The sequence below is a fragment of the Callospermophilus lateralis genome, chromosome 7 (genome assembly GCF_048772815.1).
Source record: "Callospermophilus lateralis isolate mCalLat2 chromosome 7, mCalLat2.hap1, whole genome shotgun sequence".
NCBI classification, from domain to species: Eukaryota; Metazoa; Chordata; class Mammalia; order Rodentia; family Sciuridae; genus Callospermophilus; species Callospermophilus lateralis.
Genome location: NC_135311.1, coordinates 36,803,251 through 36,818,873, shown reverse-complemented (window position 1 = coordinate 36,818,873; position 15,623 = coordinate 36,803,251). Strand labels below are relative to the sequence as shown.

Below are 15,623 nucleotides of genomic sequence, written 5' to 3'. Positions count from 1 at the left end.
TACTGGGCAACATTCATCACCATCCATCTCTAGAAGTTATTCCCTAACTAAAAATTTGTTAAAAACTAACTCCCCATTCTCTCCTCCCCTTAATCCCTGGTAATCTTCATTCTACTTTCTGTCTTTATTATATGAATATTCCCTCATATAAGTGGAATTATATATTTGTCCTTTTGTGATTGGCTTCACCTAACAATGTCCTCAAGGTTTGTCCATGTTATAATATATGTCAGAATTTCTTTCTTTTTTAAGGCTACATAATAGTCCATTGTATGTATATTCCACAGTTTGCTTATCCATTCATCTGTCAATGTTTTCACACTTTGGCATCTTGTAAATAATGCTCCTAGGAACATAAGAGTGCAGATATCTGTTTGAGTCCCAGTTTTCACCTCTTTGGGATATATACCCAGAGTGAATTTGCTGGATTATATGGTAATTCTGTGTTTAATTTTTAGAGGAATTTTCATACCATTTTCCAGATCAATACATGCATGGGTTCTAATTTCTCCAATCTTCATGAACACTTGTTATTTTCTGATATATGTATGTATGTATATATATATATATACATATATGTATATATATATACACACACACACACACACACACACACACACACCATTCTAATAGGTATGGAGTTCTGAAAAATTTCAACCAAGAACACAAATATTTGTCATAAATATTTAAGGGAATAAAACTTCCCTACTTTTTTTTTCTGACTTCCATTCCCAAAAAGAAGAAGAAATGAATAACAATGTCTTTACAAACCTAAGAAAGCTGAGGATGGAGATTTAATACATAGAATACATATACAGGAGCATGTTCATTCTAGAACTATTTAAAATAGTTGCATACAGTGGTACACACTTGTAATCCCAGCAACTCAGAGGCTAAAACAGGAGAATCACTAAATTCAAGGCCAGCCCAGGCAACTCAGAGAGCTCCTGTCTCAAAATAAAAAATAAAAGGGCTGCAGATATAGCTCAGTGGTAGAGAGCCCCTGAGTTCAATCCCCAGTACCCAACCCACTAACATACAAATAGTTTGACTAATGTAATATCTTCTTCCTCTTAATACTTATGTTCCTCCATTTTCCACCATACACATTTTCTTACAGTGTATGTAAGTAAAATAGAAGAAAAAACTTAGTCTATAATTAAGCAAGACATCCAACTGTGAAAAAGAAAGACCAACTCTGCTAAGTATAATAAGAAAACTTTACAAACCTTATAAACTGGCAGCGACAATGGTCAGTTTAGACAATAATTAGAGAATGTGTGCACTTGATGGCATGTGTCTCTGGTGCGCAAGATAGTAATAATTTTTATTTAACATCTAATACATGGCAGCATGTTTACAAATGGGGAAAGACAGTGTGACAAGAATCTGTACCTCCAAGTTAGGAAACTCATGCTCACCCAAGTTAAGTGACTTGGCCAAATACCAGGGAGCTAAGAAAAGATGAATTAAGAATTTAGGTGTTCTTCCAGGTGCAGTGGCACATACCTGTAATCCCAGTGGCTCCAGAGGCAGAGGCAGGAGGATCACAAGTTCAAAGACATCTCAGCAATTTAGCGGGGCCCTAAGCAACTGAGCAAGACCTTGTCTCTAAATAAAATATAAAAAAGGCTGGAGATGGGGCTAGGGTTATGGCTCAGTGGTAGAGTGCTCACCTAGCAGGTGTGAGGCACTGGGTTCGATCCTCAGCACCACATAAAAATAAATAAATAAAATAAAGGTATTGTGTCCAACTACAACTAAAATACACACACACACACACACATATATTAAAAAAAAAAAAAAGGCTGGGGATGTGGCTTAATGGTAAAATACCTCTGGGTCCAATCCCTGGTACAAAAAAGAATTTAGGTGTCTTTATTTAGTACAAAACTTGCATACCTACAATTTGATAATCTCAAAGGTACTCATCCTTCTTAAACAGCTTCCATTGGTTCACATAAATGTTTATAAATCTTACAGCTTGATGGAGTTCCTGAACTTCCCTCAACTTTTCAGTGCTTAGTATAGAAAGTCTACATGTATACTGTTACCATATTGCTGAGCATATTGGTTTTTTTTTTAAATCAGGCTTAACTAAATCCATCAGTGAGCCAAAGAGAAATTTGACAAACTCAGTCTTTCTTATTTATTCTCTTTGTATCTGAGGATGTCAGGATTAATTTGCTACAATAGGGACAGTGGAATTATTTCATCATTTATATCCAGCAAATTAAGATAGAGAATTGAGTTAAACAAGACAAACCATCCCAAATCCACTACTGAGGAAAATGAAACTCATTTGAAATAAAAAATGATCCAGAACAATGATTGGACTTACCTGGATAGTTGTACCATCTCCAATTTGTCACAATAATGGCAAATATTTATTGAGGTCTTTGTGTGATAGGCCACATTCAACTAACTGGCTCATTTAATCTTCCCCCAATCTCTATAAGTCAGGTGTTATTACTGCACCTACCTCAGCACAGAGAAATTATAGTGCAGTCATGTTTCCCTTAATGATAGGGATACATTCTGAGAAATGTATCATTAGACAATTTCTCTGCTGTGTGAACATCATAGAGTATACTTACACAAACCTAGATGGTATAGTCTAGTTAGTGCACACCTAGGTTACCTATACAGCATGCTACTGTACTGAATACTGTAGACAAGTGGAGTGTGATAGTATTTTATACCTAAACATGTCTAAACATAGAAATGATATAGTAAAAATGTGTTGTGAATGATTTTTTTAAAAATGGTACACCTATATAGGGCACTTAACCACAGATGGAGCTTGTACGACTGGAAGTTGCTCTGAGTGAATCTGTGAGTGAGTGTGAAGAATGTGAAGGCCTAAGATGTTACTGTACACTGCTTGCACTGCTGTTGACTTTATAAACACTGTAACACTGTACTCTTAGGCTACATTAAATTTATTTTTTAAATTATTTCTTCAATAACAATCATCTTATGGTAACTTTTGTACTTTATAAACTTTAATTTTAAACTTTTGACTCGTGTATAACTTAAAACACAAACATTGTACAGATGTACAAAAATATTTTTTCTTTATATCCTTATTCTACAAGCTTTTTTGTGTGTGTATATGATATCGGGGATTTAACCTAGAAGCATTTTACAACTAAGCTACATCCCCCTCCCATTTTTTAAGTTAATTTTGAGACAGGGTCTCACTAAGTTACTGAGTCTGGCCTGGAACTTGCAATCCTCCTGCCTTAGCCTCCCGAGTTGATACAAGTGCCACCAGACCTAGCAGCTTTTTTCTTATTTTTAAAATTTTCCACATTGTTTTTTACTTTAAAACCTTTTTGTTAAAAACTAAGACACAAACACACAATAGCCTAGGCCTACCCAGGGTCAAGATCAATCATTATTATTGTCTGCCATCTCTACATCTTGTCCCACTGGACAGCCTTCAGAGCAGCAATACACATGGAGCTGCCACCTCTTCTGATAACAATGCTTTCTTCTGAAATCCCCCTTAAAGGACCATATAAGGTTGTTTTATAGTTAATGTTTTTTTTATAAATGAGAGGAATATACTCTAAAATACTAATAAGAGCATAGTACTATAAATGCATTAACTAGTAACATGGTTGCTTATTGTCATCATCAAGTATTATGTACTGTGCATAATGGTGTGTGCTATACTTTTATGCAATTGGCAGCATAATAGGTTTGTTTATACCAGCATCACTATAAACAGAAATATTGTAATAATACAGTGCCCTACACTGTGACAATGGCTACACCATCACCAGGCTATGGGAATTTTTCAGCTCCTTTAAAATTTTATGAGGCCACCCTCATGTGTGTGGTATTCATTGATCAAAATATCAATATATGGAACATGGCTGTATCTACCCAAGTTAACACAGGAAGTTGTAGAATCAAGATTCCATGCCAAGTCTGTCCAGCTCATAGCTCTTAACTACTATGCCCAATGATGGCAGAATAGTAGAAACAATGACTATTTGGTACAAGGTAAAATCAGTAAGCTGTTCAACATAGCTATAGAAGTATGCTATGTACAAACTTCAAAGATTGCTCAGGAAAAGGATCAGCTAATCTCAAGGATAAGAAAACTAAAGTGGTTTCAAAAGGAGTGGTTTCTCAAAGAAGTCAGGCAGTTTAAGACACATAAAACTATACAATACAACTCTCAACTCCTATCTAAAGGCCAAATTCACTTTACATCAATTATACCGTATTTAAACATTGATTCTATCTGGTCCAGGATGATAACCTTCCATTTCTTTTGACCTTTCTGCTATTGGATATGGCCCTATCACATTTTAAATTTGATTCTTAGAATGGAACCTTCACTCTCTTAAAAAGCAACGTTGGGTAATAAAAAAGTACACATAAGTTGAACAAGTAAGTTATCACCATGAAGCAAAAGAGAAGATGGTGGTTTTGTGTGCAATCTGAAGACTGGGTGTTGACCACACAGCAGTGAATTTTATAAATTCCAGGGTCAGACATGTTTCTGGTGGTGGCACACTCTGCTAACATGAGAAGATGAAGGATTAGGTAATAACAACGAGGAAGTCAGCCAAGTTGCCACCCAGAAATTATTTACCACAGCAGCTGCAGTTCAGAAATGTTAACAAGTCAGTCTCCCTAGGAGTGGGCCATACTCAGCTGTGAACCACTCACAGAATTTTTTCACTTTCCTTTACTCCAGAATTGGGAGCTATATATGTGCTACAATGATTACTTCTTAGATTGCTTTATAGATTCAAAATTGTCTTCCCCCAAAAAACTGAACCTACAATTACTGTTTGCTACCAAGAAAGGAGCAGTGGTACCTAATCATGTAGGCATAAGTCCCAGTTTACCTATAATGAGGGTAAGCTGACTCATCCTTTACATACATAAGTATACATATGTATTTAATATTTATAAAAATTGAAGCTTCAAGGATAACTTAAACACTCAACAGAAAAGTAGCCAATCTCAAAGAACCAACTTTTAATTATAATTTAATACTATTTATCAATCCACGGACAGTATGAATCTAAAGAGTTTTTCTCAATTCTCTGAATAGCCAAAAAAAAAGAGAAAAATCTTCATCTGTTAACTTGCTTTGAATTTGATACTTCTAGATTTTTAGCTAGCACTCTAGCTTTTACAATTTCTCTTACAAATAAAAATCTATTTAGCTTCCTTCACAATTAAGAATTATATCCATTTTAATCTCTTTCTCAAACACCTGAAGGAAGACTTGATAGTTGGAAAAAAAAGAATAGCACCCTCTCTCCAGGCCTCTTCTCCCAAAGTTTCTCTGAAGTTATGGTGGAGTGTTTTGCAACCTCTCACTAAGACAGTAATTCTTCACTCTAAGGTACCAATATCTCAACAGAAACAATAAAATAATTAATGTCAATATTAATCATTAATAATTAATATTCACAATAGATTTGCACTACTTTTTTAATATTTATATTTTAGTTATGGTTGGACACAATATCTTTATTTTATTTATTTATTTTTATGTGGTGCTGAGGATTGAACCTAGGGCCTCACACGTGCTAGGCGAGCGCTCTACTACTGAGCCCCAATCCCAGCCCAGATTTGCACTACTTTTATGTTGTGTAAGCATTGGTCTTCTTTAAAGAATTATGCAAATATGGTACATGCCTGCAATCCCAGCAGTTCGGGAGGCTGAGGTAGGAGGATTGCAAGTTCAAAGTCAGCCTCAGCAACTGAGACCCTAAGCAAGTGAAACCCCAACTAAGTAACCCCAAGCAAGTGAAACCCCAACTAAGCAAGACCCTATTCAAAACAGAAAAGGCTAAGGGGCTTAAGTTGTGGCTCAGTGGTAGAGCACTTGCCTGGCATGCGCGAGGCTCTGGGTTCAATCCTCAGCACCATAAATAAATAAATAAATAAATAATAAAAGATCCATTTACAACTAAAAAAAAAAAACTTTTTGTTTTTTTTAAATAAAAAGAGGAATGAGATTGTGGCTCAGTGGTTAAGGGCCCCTGGGTTCAAACCCTGGTATCAAAAAAAAAAAAAAAAAAAAGGAATTATGTAAACAGTATTCAAGTTTTTACAGATTCTAATCCAACTGAGTATGATTTAATGTTTTTACATATTTACTTTTAAAGAAACATCCTTCCAACAACTAAATAAAAATCAAGATAACTTTGATAACAGAACAGTAGTCTAAATTAATTCTCATCTGAACCATCTGACTTACCATGTAAGGCTGGTTACCCTTGATGTCTCTTCACCAACATTGCTGATCATTAATCCTTCTAACCTTGTAGAATCATGATGTGAATAACAAGCATGAACATAAGATGCATTCATGGGAATATATATGAGGGTGAGATTATAAGGAGTCAAACCTCAAATTCATTTTTAAATATCAGAATAACTATTTCTAAAAATACAACTACTATCTTCTAATATGACACTAAGTTTACAAAGTACTTTGACACAAGTTCTATTTCATCAATCATGGTTCTATTTATTCATACAATGAATAAGTTTCTGTGCCTATGGTCTTATTCATATTATAGATGTTAGAACAGGCTCAGAGAGGTTAAGTGGCTTGCCTAGGTCCCCTGGTTCTCCATGAGTCCTAACCCAGTGTTTCCTAATCTCTGGTCGTTCCATCAAAACAGAACTATCCTGGTTTCTATCAATCCCTTATCATTTCCTAGTATAATAGACCAATTTCAACTGTGATGTTAATAACTGAAAGTGATTGTATGCGTTCTGCTTCTCAAATAATAACAGCATTACAACCTAAACCTGTAGCATTTTTCAAATAACCAGTCAGATGAGAAGAGTAATGTGACAGGCAGATTGAAAAAGATTTGGTGTGATGGAAGAGGAGAGGACACAGCAGTTTGAAATCCTTCAAATCATATAGTACAATACTGCCTGACCACTCTACTTGAAACTTAAGACGAGGTAGAGATAGGGCAATATCTACTTTCTGCATGAGACCCATGGGCGAGACTATAGTGGAGTAAAAAGGTTGTCACCTCTACATGTGACAATGTGCTGTGATTCACTGCCCCTATACCCTCTGTAGCCCCTATTATCTCATCAACCACATTTTCCAGGAGAAAAATGGTGCCCTCTCACACCCCACCCAACGTATTCCCTGAAGATGGTCTCTTTAGCTAGTGCAGGGCAGAGGATGAGACAAAATTATTCAAGCAGTAGTTTTATTCAAGCTAAAAGAAAATCCTTTCTCTCAAATAATCTAAAAAATTGCCCCTTAAGTCTTGCTTTGGATTGATGGGAAATCTTTCTCCCTCTGCATAGGGAACAGATTTGTTTACCATTCCTACCTTCCTACCCTGAAGCATATACTGCCACTTATGCTCCCCTGTCTCCATCTCTGAGTTACCAGCCTTCCTGACCTCTGGCAGCTCCAAGAAGAACACTCACTATATGCCACATAAAAGATGAAAGGTGAACCTGGGTGAATCTCAGAAAAATTCAGGTTAAACATGGAAATTCAGGAAAAATAGGAAAATAATGCTAACTTTCTCAGATTTAGTAGTCCATGTTAACTGAATTTACTAAATTATCATTTAGGTCTCAAAGACATCAGTTATTTTCCAGATCTAAGATGTTATTCAGCAGTCTGTAATGCTTCCCAGCCTTCTTCTGGATAGGATAGGACACACAAAATGACAGGCAATGTTTGGGTTGTCCTCTGCCATAAAAAGCAGGTCAGAAGTAACCAGCCCCAGGTTATTCAGGCCACTTCAGATCCACTTGCCCAGACACTGAGAGATCTAAAGAAATCAATGTTGTGGTAACCAGCTAGGAATCTTAATCCCTGTAACCCATCACCTCTAAGTAAGGTGCTGTCTCATCTCACTCTGAACTCAGCCAACACATTCTGACCCATCAATCAAAAGAGCCCTCCCTGCAAAGAAAAGCCCATTCTCTCTTCTACCCCACCTGTCAGCCCACCACTATCCCACAGGTATTCTCTCCTTCATTCTAAGGTGAACTATTCCTAGGACTAAAAGTGCCCAAGATCCTGTCTCAACAGCCTAATCATCTTCAAAAACAAACATGAATTTCTCAAGGAAAGAACTGTCCTCAGTGCCTCCCTTTCCTCCACAGCATCATCCTATGCCCCACTGATCCAGAGCTAGAAGGGACCTTTCAATAGCAGAATGTGTGGCCTGTATGTAATCCACCTGCCTGAGTCACTGCCTGTGCTGGCCTAAAAATGCAAGTTTTCCTCCTGATTTACTAAATCAGAATCCCTGGAGTGAAGCATGAAATCTACATTTTAAATCTGTTCCAGGATGACTATTCTGGGCTATTCCACAACAGGGTTTGAGAGTTCCTTCTGGTTTAATGCAGCCCCCTTCCTTTACACAGAAGGAAAGTAGAGAACAGGAACAAGAGAAGTGAAATAAGCTTGTCCAAGGTCACAAGGTGTTTAGGTGATCAAATCTGGACTGAATCCTGTCTTTCTCACTGACAAGCACAGAACCAGCTAGGAATGGCCTAAAATAGCAACATGCCTACTAGCCCCCGGCTGCCGCTGCCCCTGCACTCACCCGCTTGTAGACGTCCTCCCGGCTGGCCTCATACTTCTGTTGCATGCGCTCCTCCAGGAAGTAGATGCGCAGCTTGAGGCTGAAGTTCTCCTTCTTCAGGTCATTGAGGTGCTGGGACAGAGTGCGATATCCATTAGACATGGTGGGCAACCCATGAGGAGGAGCATGCCCGATCGCCCCGTCACCCCAGGAACATGGTGCAGCTGCACCAAGGCATGAATGGAGCCGGCTGGAACGCTGAGGTTGCGGGACCCCAAGGGAGGCCGGGGCTACAGCGACATGGCCCCGGACGCGGGCGCTTTCTCCAGGATTTGGGACTGGGTTCACTGCTCTGGGTGCTGGAGCGCAATGTGCTTTCCTTTTTTACCTCAGGGAGATATTTGCGGAATCCCTGACAGAGGAACATGCTGTGTGAACTCAGACACAAGTGGTGAAACCCGACTCCAGGCCAGGACTAGGCTGTTACCCTCCTGGAGCCTCCCAGGCCCAAGTGTAGGCAGTTAACAGTTTCCAGGAGAAAAGAGGGGCTGACCCCCAGATGCTTCCAGGAAATGGGAAGGGGGAGTAATTCAATGTGACTGTGGCGGAGGGCTTGCAAAGAAGAGAAGGAAATAAAAGGGTGTGGAGTGCTGGGGAGGGGCTACTTACTTTAAGCTCTTGGTGGCTGATTTGTACCAAAAAATAAAATTAAAATTAAATTAAATTAAATAATTAAAAAAGAAAGTGTGGCCAGAAACAAGATTTCTATGGAGAAGAGCACATGTACACAAAATAGCCCACAAAAAGGTGACCACATGTCAAATATTCTGTTAGGTGCAAATCTTAAAGGAGCTACAAACCAAATGAGTCTCTAATTCCTTTAGGTGATCCAGAGCTCACCTCTGATCAGTTCCTTTCAGTTTTCCTCCTGATTTTCAATCCCTGAGCAGTTACATTAATAGCCTTTATTCCCTGCTTCTCCCACCTCCAGGCACCTCCAAAGAAAGTGAATCTTCTAGTTGAGTGGGATCTTTGCAAACTGTTTACTAGTTACAGGAGCTCACACAGAGAGAGGGTCAAGGACACCTCCCTCTAGGGAAGAAGGGATGGGGAGAAGAGAATGTAGGAGGAGCAGAGGGAGGGAGCCACCCTCCTGGAGCCTGTTGATTTCAGCCAGTCACTGGCTCTTAACTCAGGCAACTGCCAAATGGAGCCAAGTACTCCTCACCAGATCCTGCTCATAAAGCAATTTAAGATCTTTGAGTGACAGCTGCAACATTAGCAGGAAGTATTATTTATGCCACATCACAGGGACATTGAAGGTGACTAGGAGACAACCTCACAGCACAAATATCAAACACAGGTTCTTTGTTCAATAATAATACATTTTTTAAAAATGAATATTAACATCCAAGTAAAGGAAACAAGTTTATGCATATGTCAACCACTCACTTTCCCAAGCTACTTGCTTCTCATATTTTCAATTCTTTCTCAAACTTCCGTAAAATGATTCAAGTCTATATCTCCTGAGTACCCACCAGATTGATGAAGACAGTCTCAACCATCAAAGAGCTAGCTGATCAGTACATGTTAAGATATGCTTTACGCTACAATTCTCCAAGATTGTGTTTTTCAAACTGCAATGCAGCGCGCACACGCACGCATGCACACACACACTTAACTGAAATAAATATTTCACAAAGTAATTGTTACTATCATTATGCATGATATGCTCTAACATTTCTCTTCTTTTTCTCTTTCTGAGTGACCTGCTAAGTTGATTTCATGAGCAGCTGATAAATCTCATCCTGTACTTTTAAAAAAAAAAATCATTGACTTTATGGAAACATAGAAGAAAGAATGATCAGTTCTTACTGAAGTGATACTAGGAAAAGCTTTGCTAGCACTTGAACTAGCACTTTGCTTTTGAAAAAAAAAGATTGAATGAATTAAGTGACCTCAGCAGGGCAGAATTAGAACTGTGCATTCTTCCAAATAGATTAGGATTATAAGTAGGCAACACATTTCTTCACGGAGAGTTGATAATTTAAGCCAAAATATTCCACCCTTTTGAAAAAACCTACACACTTAAAATTTATTTAACTATTTTCATTAAGTCTGAAATTTTGGAATAAATTAATATGTTGGGCTTACAGACCATGAGGAGCAAAATCTAAATTAAAACTCAAAAAATACTTTTCTGAGGTTGTAGTGGTGCACCCTGTAGTCCCAGATACTTGGGAGATTGAGGCAGGAGGATCACTTGAGCCTAGGAGTTCAGCCTAGGCTGGACAACATAGTGGGACCCCATCTTAGATAAATAAATAAAATTTTAAAATACCTTCTCTGGTCCCAGTTCTGTACTAATTGGGCTTAAGAGTGTACTTTTCTAGAGGCTCAGCTGTCTTTATGTATAAAATGATATGGTTGGGAATGGAGTGATTTTTAAGGCCCTTTACTACTTTAAGTTCTTAGAGGGATAACCTATTATTATCACTTCCATTTTGTTCAAAGAGAGCCATGCTGCCAGATCCTAGATTAGTGTTTAATCAATCTTTGACTGTCAATTTGGATTCTTTTATCATGTAAGAAAAAAATTAATAAAAGATTTTTGGGAAATAAAACTGTAAGAATTCAGGCTATTCTTATTCAACCTATATATTTCTGGACATCTATGCCTGTTTTCTCCTGTGCCTATTTCTCTGCTCCCTTTTCTGTGTGTATTTTTTGGGCGGGGCAGCCCCTTAAAATTGGTGCTTAAATGATAGTAAGTCCTTAGCCTTTTGCTTTTTTGTTGTTGCTTTATTTTCACACTCTGTCCCTCAGAGATTTTATCCACTTTTAGTTCCATAACTTTTACCTCCCAAATAACTCCTAAATCTCCAATCAGCCTTCTGGATCTAGTCCTATATGTCCAACTCTTTGCTAGATAGCTCAACTTGAATGTCACATACTCAACACAAACTTCATAGCAAATACTTTTGTGGTAGTCCCTTTCCACTTCAGCCATCTCCATATTAGAGCCAAAATAATGTTTCCAAGACTCAAATATATCCTGCCATATCTCTTAATTAAAACTCTTCACAGTCATCTCATCACTTTTAGATTAAAGGGAAAACACCACCACATGTCTTTAAGACATTCACCTCTTTTTTTTTTTCCTTCAAATCCTGTTTCAAATTCCATCCAAATAAAACTTTGCCTCCTACTCTAGTTTCTTCCTCTCTTGAACACCTCCCTAAGGCAAATATTAACATCAGCAAGTGGTTCATGTGATGCCTTTTGATATTGCTTTTATTATCTTGGAAGGTTATTTATACTGTTTAGAGGTATTTAATTTTTCATGTGTTTGAACTCCCTACTAGTCAAAGCCACCCAAGGAAAGTGTCAATGATTACATGTCTTCATCTGTTCCTACAGTTTCCACAACACCCTAAAATCACATCTGCAGTAACAGTCACACCACTGTGCTGCCACACCCTGTTTAAAGTCACCTCAAAGATTTTAAAGATTGGCAAGGAGTAGTTTGTATCTTTGTATTCTCTCCTCAGTATTTATAAAGCACTCCCAAGTATTGTGGAATTGATGAATGGATAAGTATCCCATAAATATTATGTTTTGCCTGGATTATTCTTATAATGTAAAAAGTTTGTTTTAATAGTTGCAAAGAAAATACATTTGTGAAAATGATAATTGTAGAAAAATGATGTTTTGTTCACCTAAATTTCTCAGATTGTATGCCCACCCTGACCTTTTCCCTGAACTCCAATTTATACCTAACTTCTTAGTAGAAATCTCCATCTGAATATAGACATCTCATACTTGTGATATCTAAAATGGAATCCTCTTTCTTCCCAGCAAATATGATCTTCCCTCATTGGACCCTATTTCAGTTTGTATCAACTCAATGTTAATAGTTTTTATAGAGTTTATAGTTGTTTGGGCCAAATTCTTTTGAGTTTTCCTTGGCTCATTCTCTTTCTTATACATCACCTCATCTGTCTATGAGTCTTATTGTTTCATATACAGTATGTTTGAGTACACACATTCCATGTAGCACCACTGCCACTGGAATTTCTGCCACTATGCTCCAAGATGCCATCATCTTTACCCCAAGTTATTTGAATAGCCTCCCCTACTGGTTCCCCTGCACCAACCCTAATTCCCCTACAGTCTATTCTGAACACAGAACCAGAGTAACTCATTGATCCGTCTGCCTGCTATGCTCTTTCTTTAGAAAGCTACAGGATCTTCTTCCTCTCCTTCATCTTGGATCAGATGTCACCTTCTCTAGGCCCTGGTTCAATCCCCAATACTGCAATAAATAAATAAATAAACCACAAATAGGGAAGTCACTCAAACAGGTGACTTCCCTATTTAAAACTATAACCCACCCATGCTTCTTGTCAGCATTCCATATCCCCCTTCATTATTTTTTTAATTCTATAGTATCACCACCTTCTAAAATATTACATTTACTAGCTTTACATATCTTGTCTCCCCCCTAGCATGTAAATGCCATGAGAAAGCTGAATTTGACCTATTTTTTCTCTATCACCAGTGCTAGGAATGGTGCCTGGTACATAATAGGTACTCAATAAATACTTGTTGAATAAAAGAATGCATGAAAATTAAACTGCTGATTTCTTTGTCCTCCCTGGATTTAATTATAATAAAACCCAATCTGAACACAAGATTAAGAAGATATTTTAGGATAAAGGGCATACCTAAAGACACTCCTCCTTTTAAAAGGGGTATTTTATAAACAAATTATTCTAACAAACTAATGTTAAAATGCAATGCAGAATCTGGTCTTTCTATAAGAGTTCTGAAAAAAAATAGAGAATAATGTATTAAATTTGTAAGCAAAGGACAATACAAACTGTATAACACAGAAAAAACATAACAATAGAAATTAGGAAGGAGAGATTGCCAGAGAAGATTCCATAGAAAATTGGTGTCTTATTGCCCATTAAATCTGGTTTGGGTAATCTGGGGAGAGGTTACAAGCAATCCAGGTATGTAGAATATAAGTGAAGGTACACAGGGCCAACTGGACTGAAGCAAAGGGTACACACCATCTTGGAATAAGGGGCCAGAGACTACGGGGCATGAAGAGCTACATTGGGGAAATCTTGAAAGTCAGGTGAAGAGCCTTGACTTTGCTTCTTGAGGCAGGTCCTGGTTCTCAATGTGGACAAAGTTATGGTTTAGATATGAGGTGTCCCCAAAAAAACTTATGTGTGAGAAAATGCAGGAATGTTCAGAGGTGAAGTGATAAGATTATGACAGCTGCCACCTAACCAGTGGATTAACACACTGATATGGATTAACTGGGTGGTTAAGATGCGACAAGAAGAAATAGCTCACTGGGGGCATGCCTATGGGGTTTATATTTTCTCTCTGGTAACCAGAGATGTCTCTCTGCTTCCTGGTTGATGGGAACTGAGCAGCTTTCTTCTGCCACACCTTCCAACCATGATGTTCTGCCTCATCTTGGGCCCAGTGTTATGAAGTTGGCCAACCATGGTTTGACCCACTGAAGCCATTTGTCAAAATAAACTTTTCCTCCTCTAATTTGTTCTTGTCAGGTCTTTTGATCATAGCAATGCAAATCTGACTAAAACAGGTAAGGAGAAAGGCAGTGGGGGTAAGAAGAACTGGAAACTGTTTACAAGCAAGATTGTTCTGTTTCTTTGTTTACTGATTATGCTTTGTCTTATTACTTCGATTTCTGTAGCTTTACCAAACAATACCACACATACTTGGACTGTACACTCAACCTACCAAATCAGGTCTCCCAGGCCAGTATATTTTCAGAAGCTCTATATTATTTAGACAATAAAACACTGCAGGCTCTGGAACTTATACAGTGTTTATACCTTTGTTTTTTCTCTCTCAATAAATCTCATATCTATACTTTTCTCTCAAAACAATTTTTTCAAACATGAATGGCTTGACCCTGCTCCTTTCTTAATTTCTTCTTTCTACCTCTTCCATAATGTATTAGCCAAGACTGGAAATAATACTGCAATAATGACTCAATCAATGCCAGCAATAGTAGGAGGATTACAACCCAGCTGTTGTATGTCATGCTCCATTAACATCACCAACTGTCAAGTCAACCTTTAAAAAACCCAACTCCACATTTGCTTAATCATATTCAGACCCCCCATATAGCTCTTATAATGGAATTGCTTGAAAACATATAAATCTCTTACCAATCTCCTAAAAATAAAGTTCCACTTCACTAGAAATGATTAATCACCATGACAGACACATTCTTTTCAAATATAATAAAACTTCCACAATTGAAACTCTGCTACTTTGATATCCGTGTTAATTCATATCTTTACATTCCTTAAAAATAAAAATATTTAAAATAAGTTAATATAGTAAACAAAGAAGCATGAGAGTAGTGTTTAAAGTAACCTCAACATTTTATTATACATTTACAAGTAGATAGCAATTATGATCATATTGTGCACATTTATCTAGGTGGGGTGGTTTAGAATTGTGGAATGTGCAATAGCTTTTGAACCAAAGAGATCTAGGTTCAACTTCTGGTTCTGCTATTTTCTAATTGTGCAATTTGTGGACAATTACAGAATAATAGTTTATAGTAGGACTGCAATCAGGAGATTGGGATCTAGACAGGTCACCAAGAGGGTTGTAACTATATCTGTAATGCTGCTGTTTTGTTTTTCCACCTGAGGCACACAGAGTGAAAAGAATGGTTGTTCATATTTAGATAATAGATACACTGACAAGTATTCACTATTATTTGTATATTCCTGACATTTGTGAAACAGCTCATAATTTTTTTGAGTAAACCAGAGAATGTTTTCATATTTGTCATTATGTAAGGCATTTTGAAAATTAATGGCCATCTTTCATACTGTTCAGAATGTGTGGTGCTAATATATCCTTAACTCAGTTGTCTGGCATGATTAAAAAAGACTGTGAGAATCAGTATCTATTATATATTTTTTCCTGAAAGTAACAAAATAGCTCATAATTTTTCTTAAAAAATTAATTATTTTAAAGAGAATGAAATGAGGA

General features: G+C 37.4%; 1 protein-coding gene across 7 annotated transcripts in view; it reads right to left on the bottom strand.

Moving 5' to 3' along the window:
- The window catches only part of Pde4dip (phosphodiesterase 4D interacting protein), a 226,783-nt gene that overhangs the window by 131,512 nt on the left and 79,648 nt on the right, over window positions 1-15,623 (bottom strand). For all 7 annotated transcript variants that reach the window (XM_076863220.1, XM_076863210.1, XM_076863226.1 and 4 more), the window contains exon 4: window positions 8,583-8,693. In XM_076863220.1, the coding sequence (XP_076719335.1) occupies window positions 8,583-8,693 (111 nt within the window). The remainder of the gene's footprint in view (window positions 1-8,582; window positions 8,694-15,623) is intronic.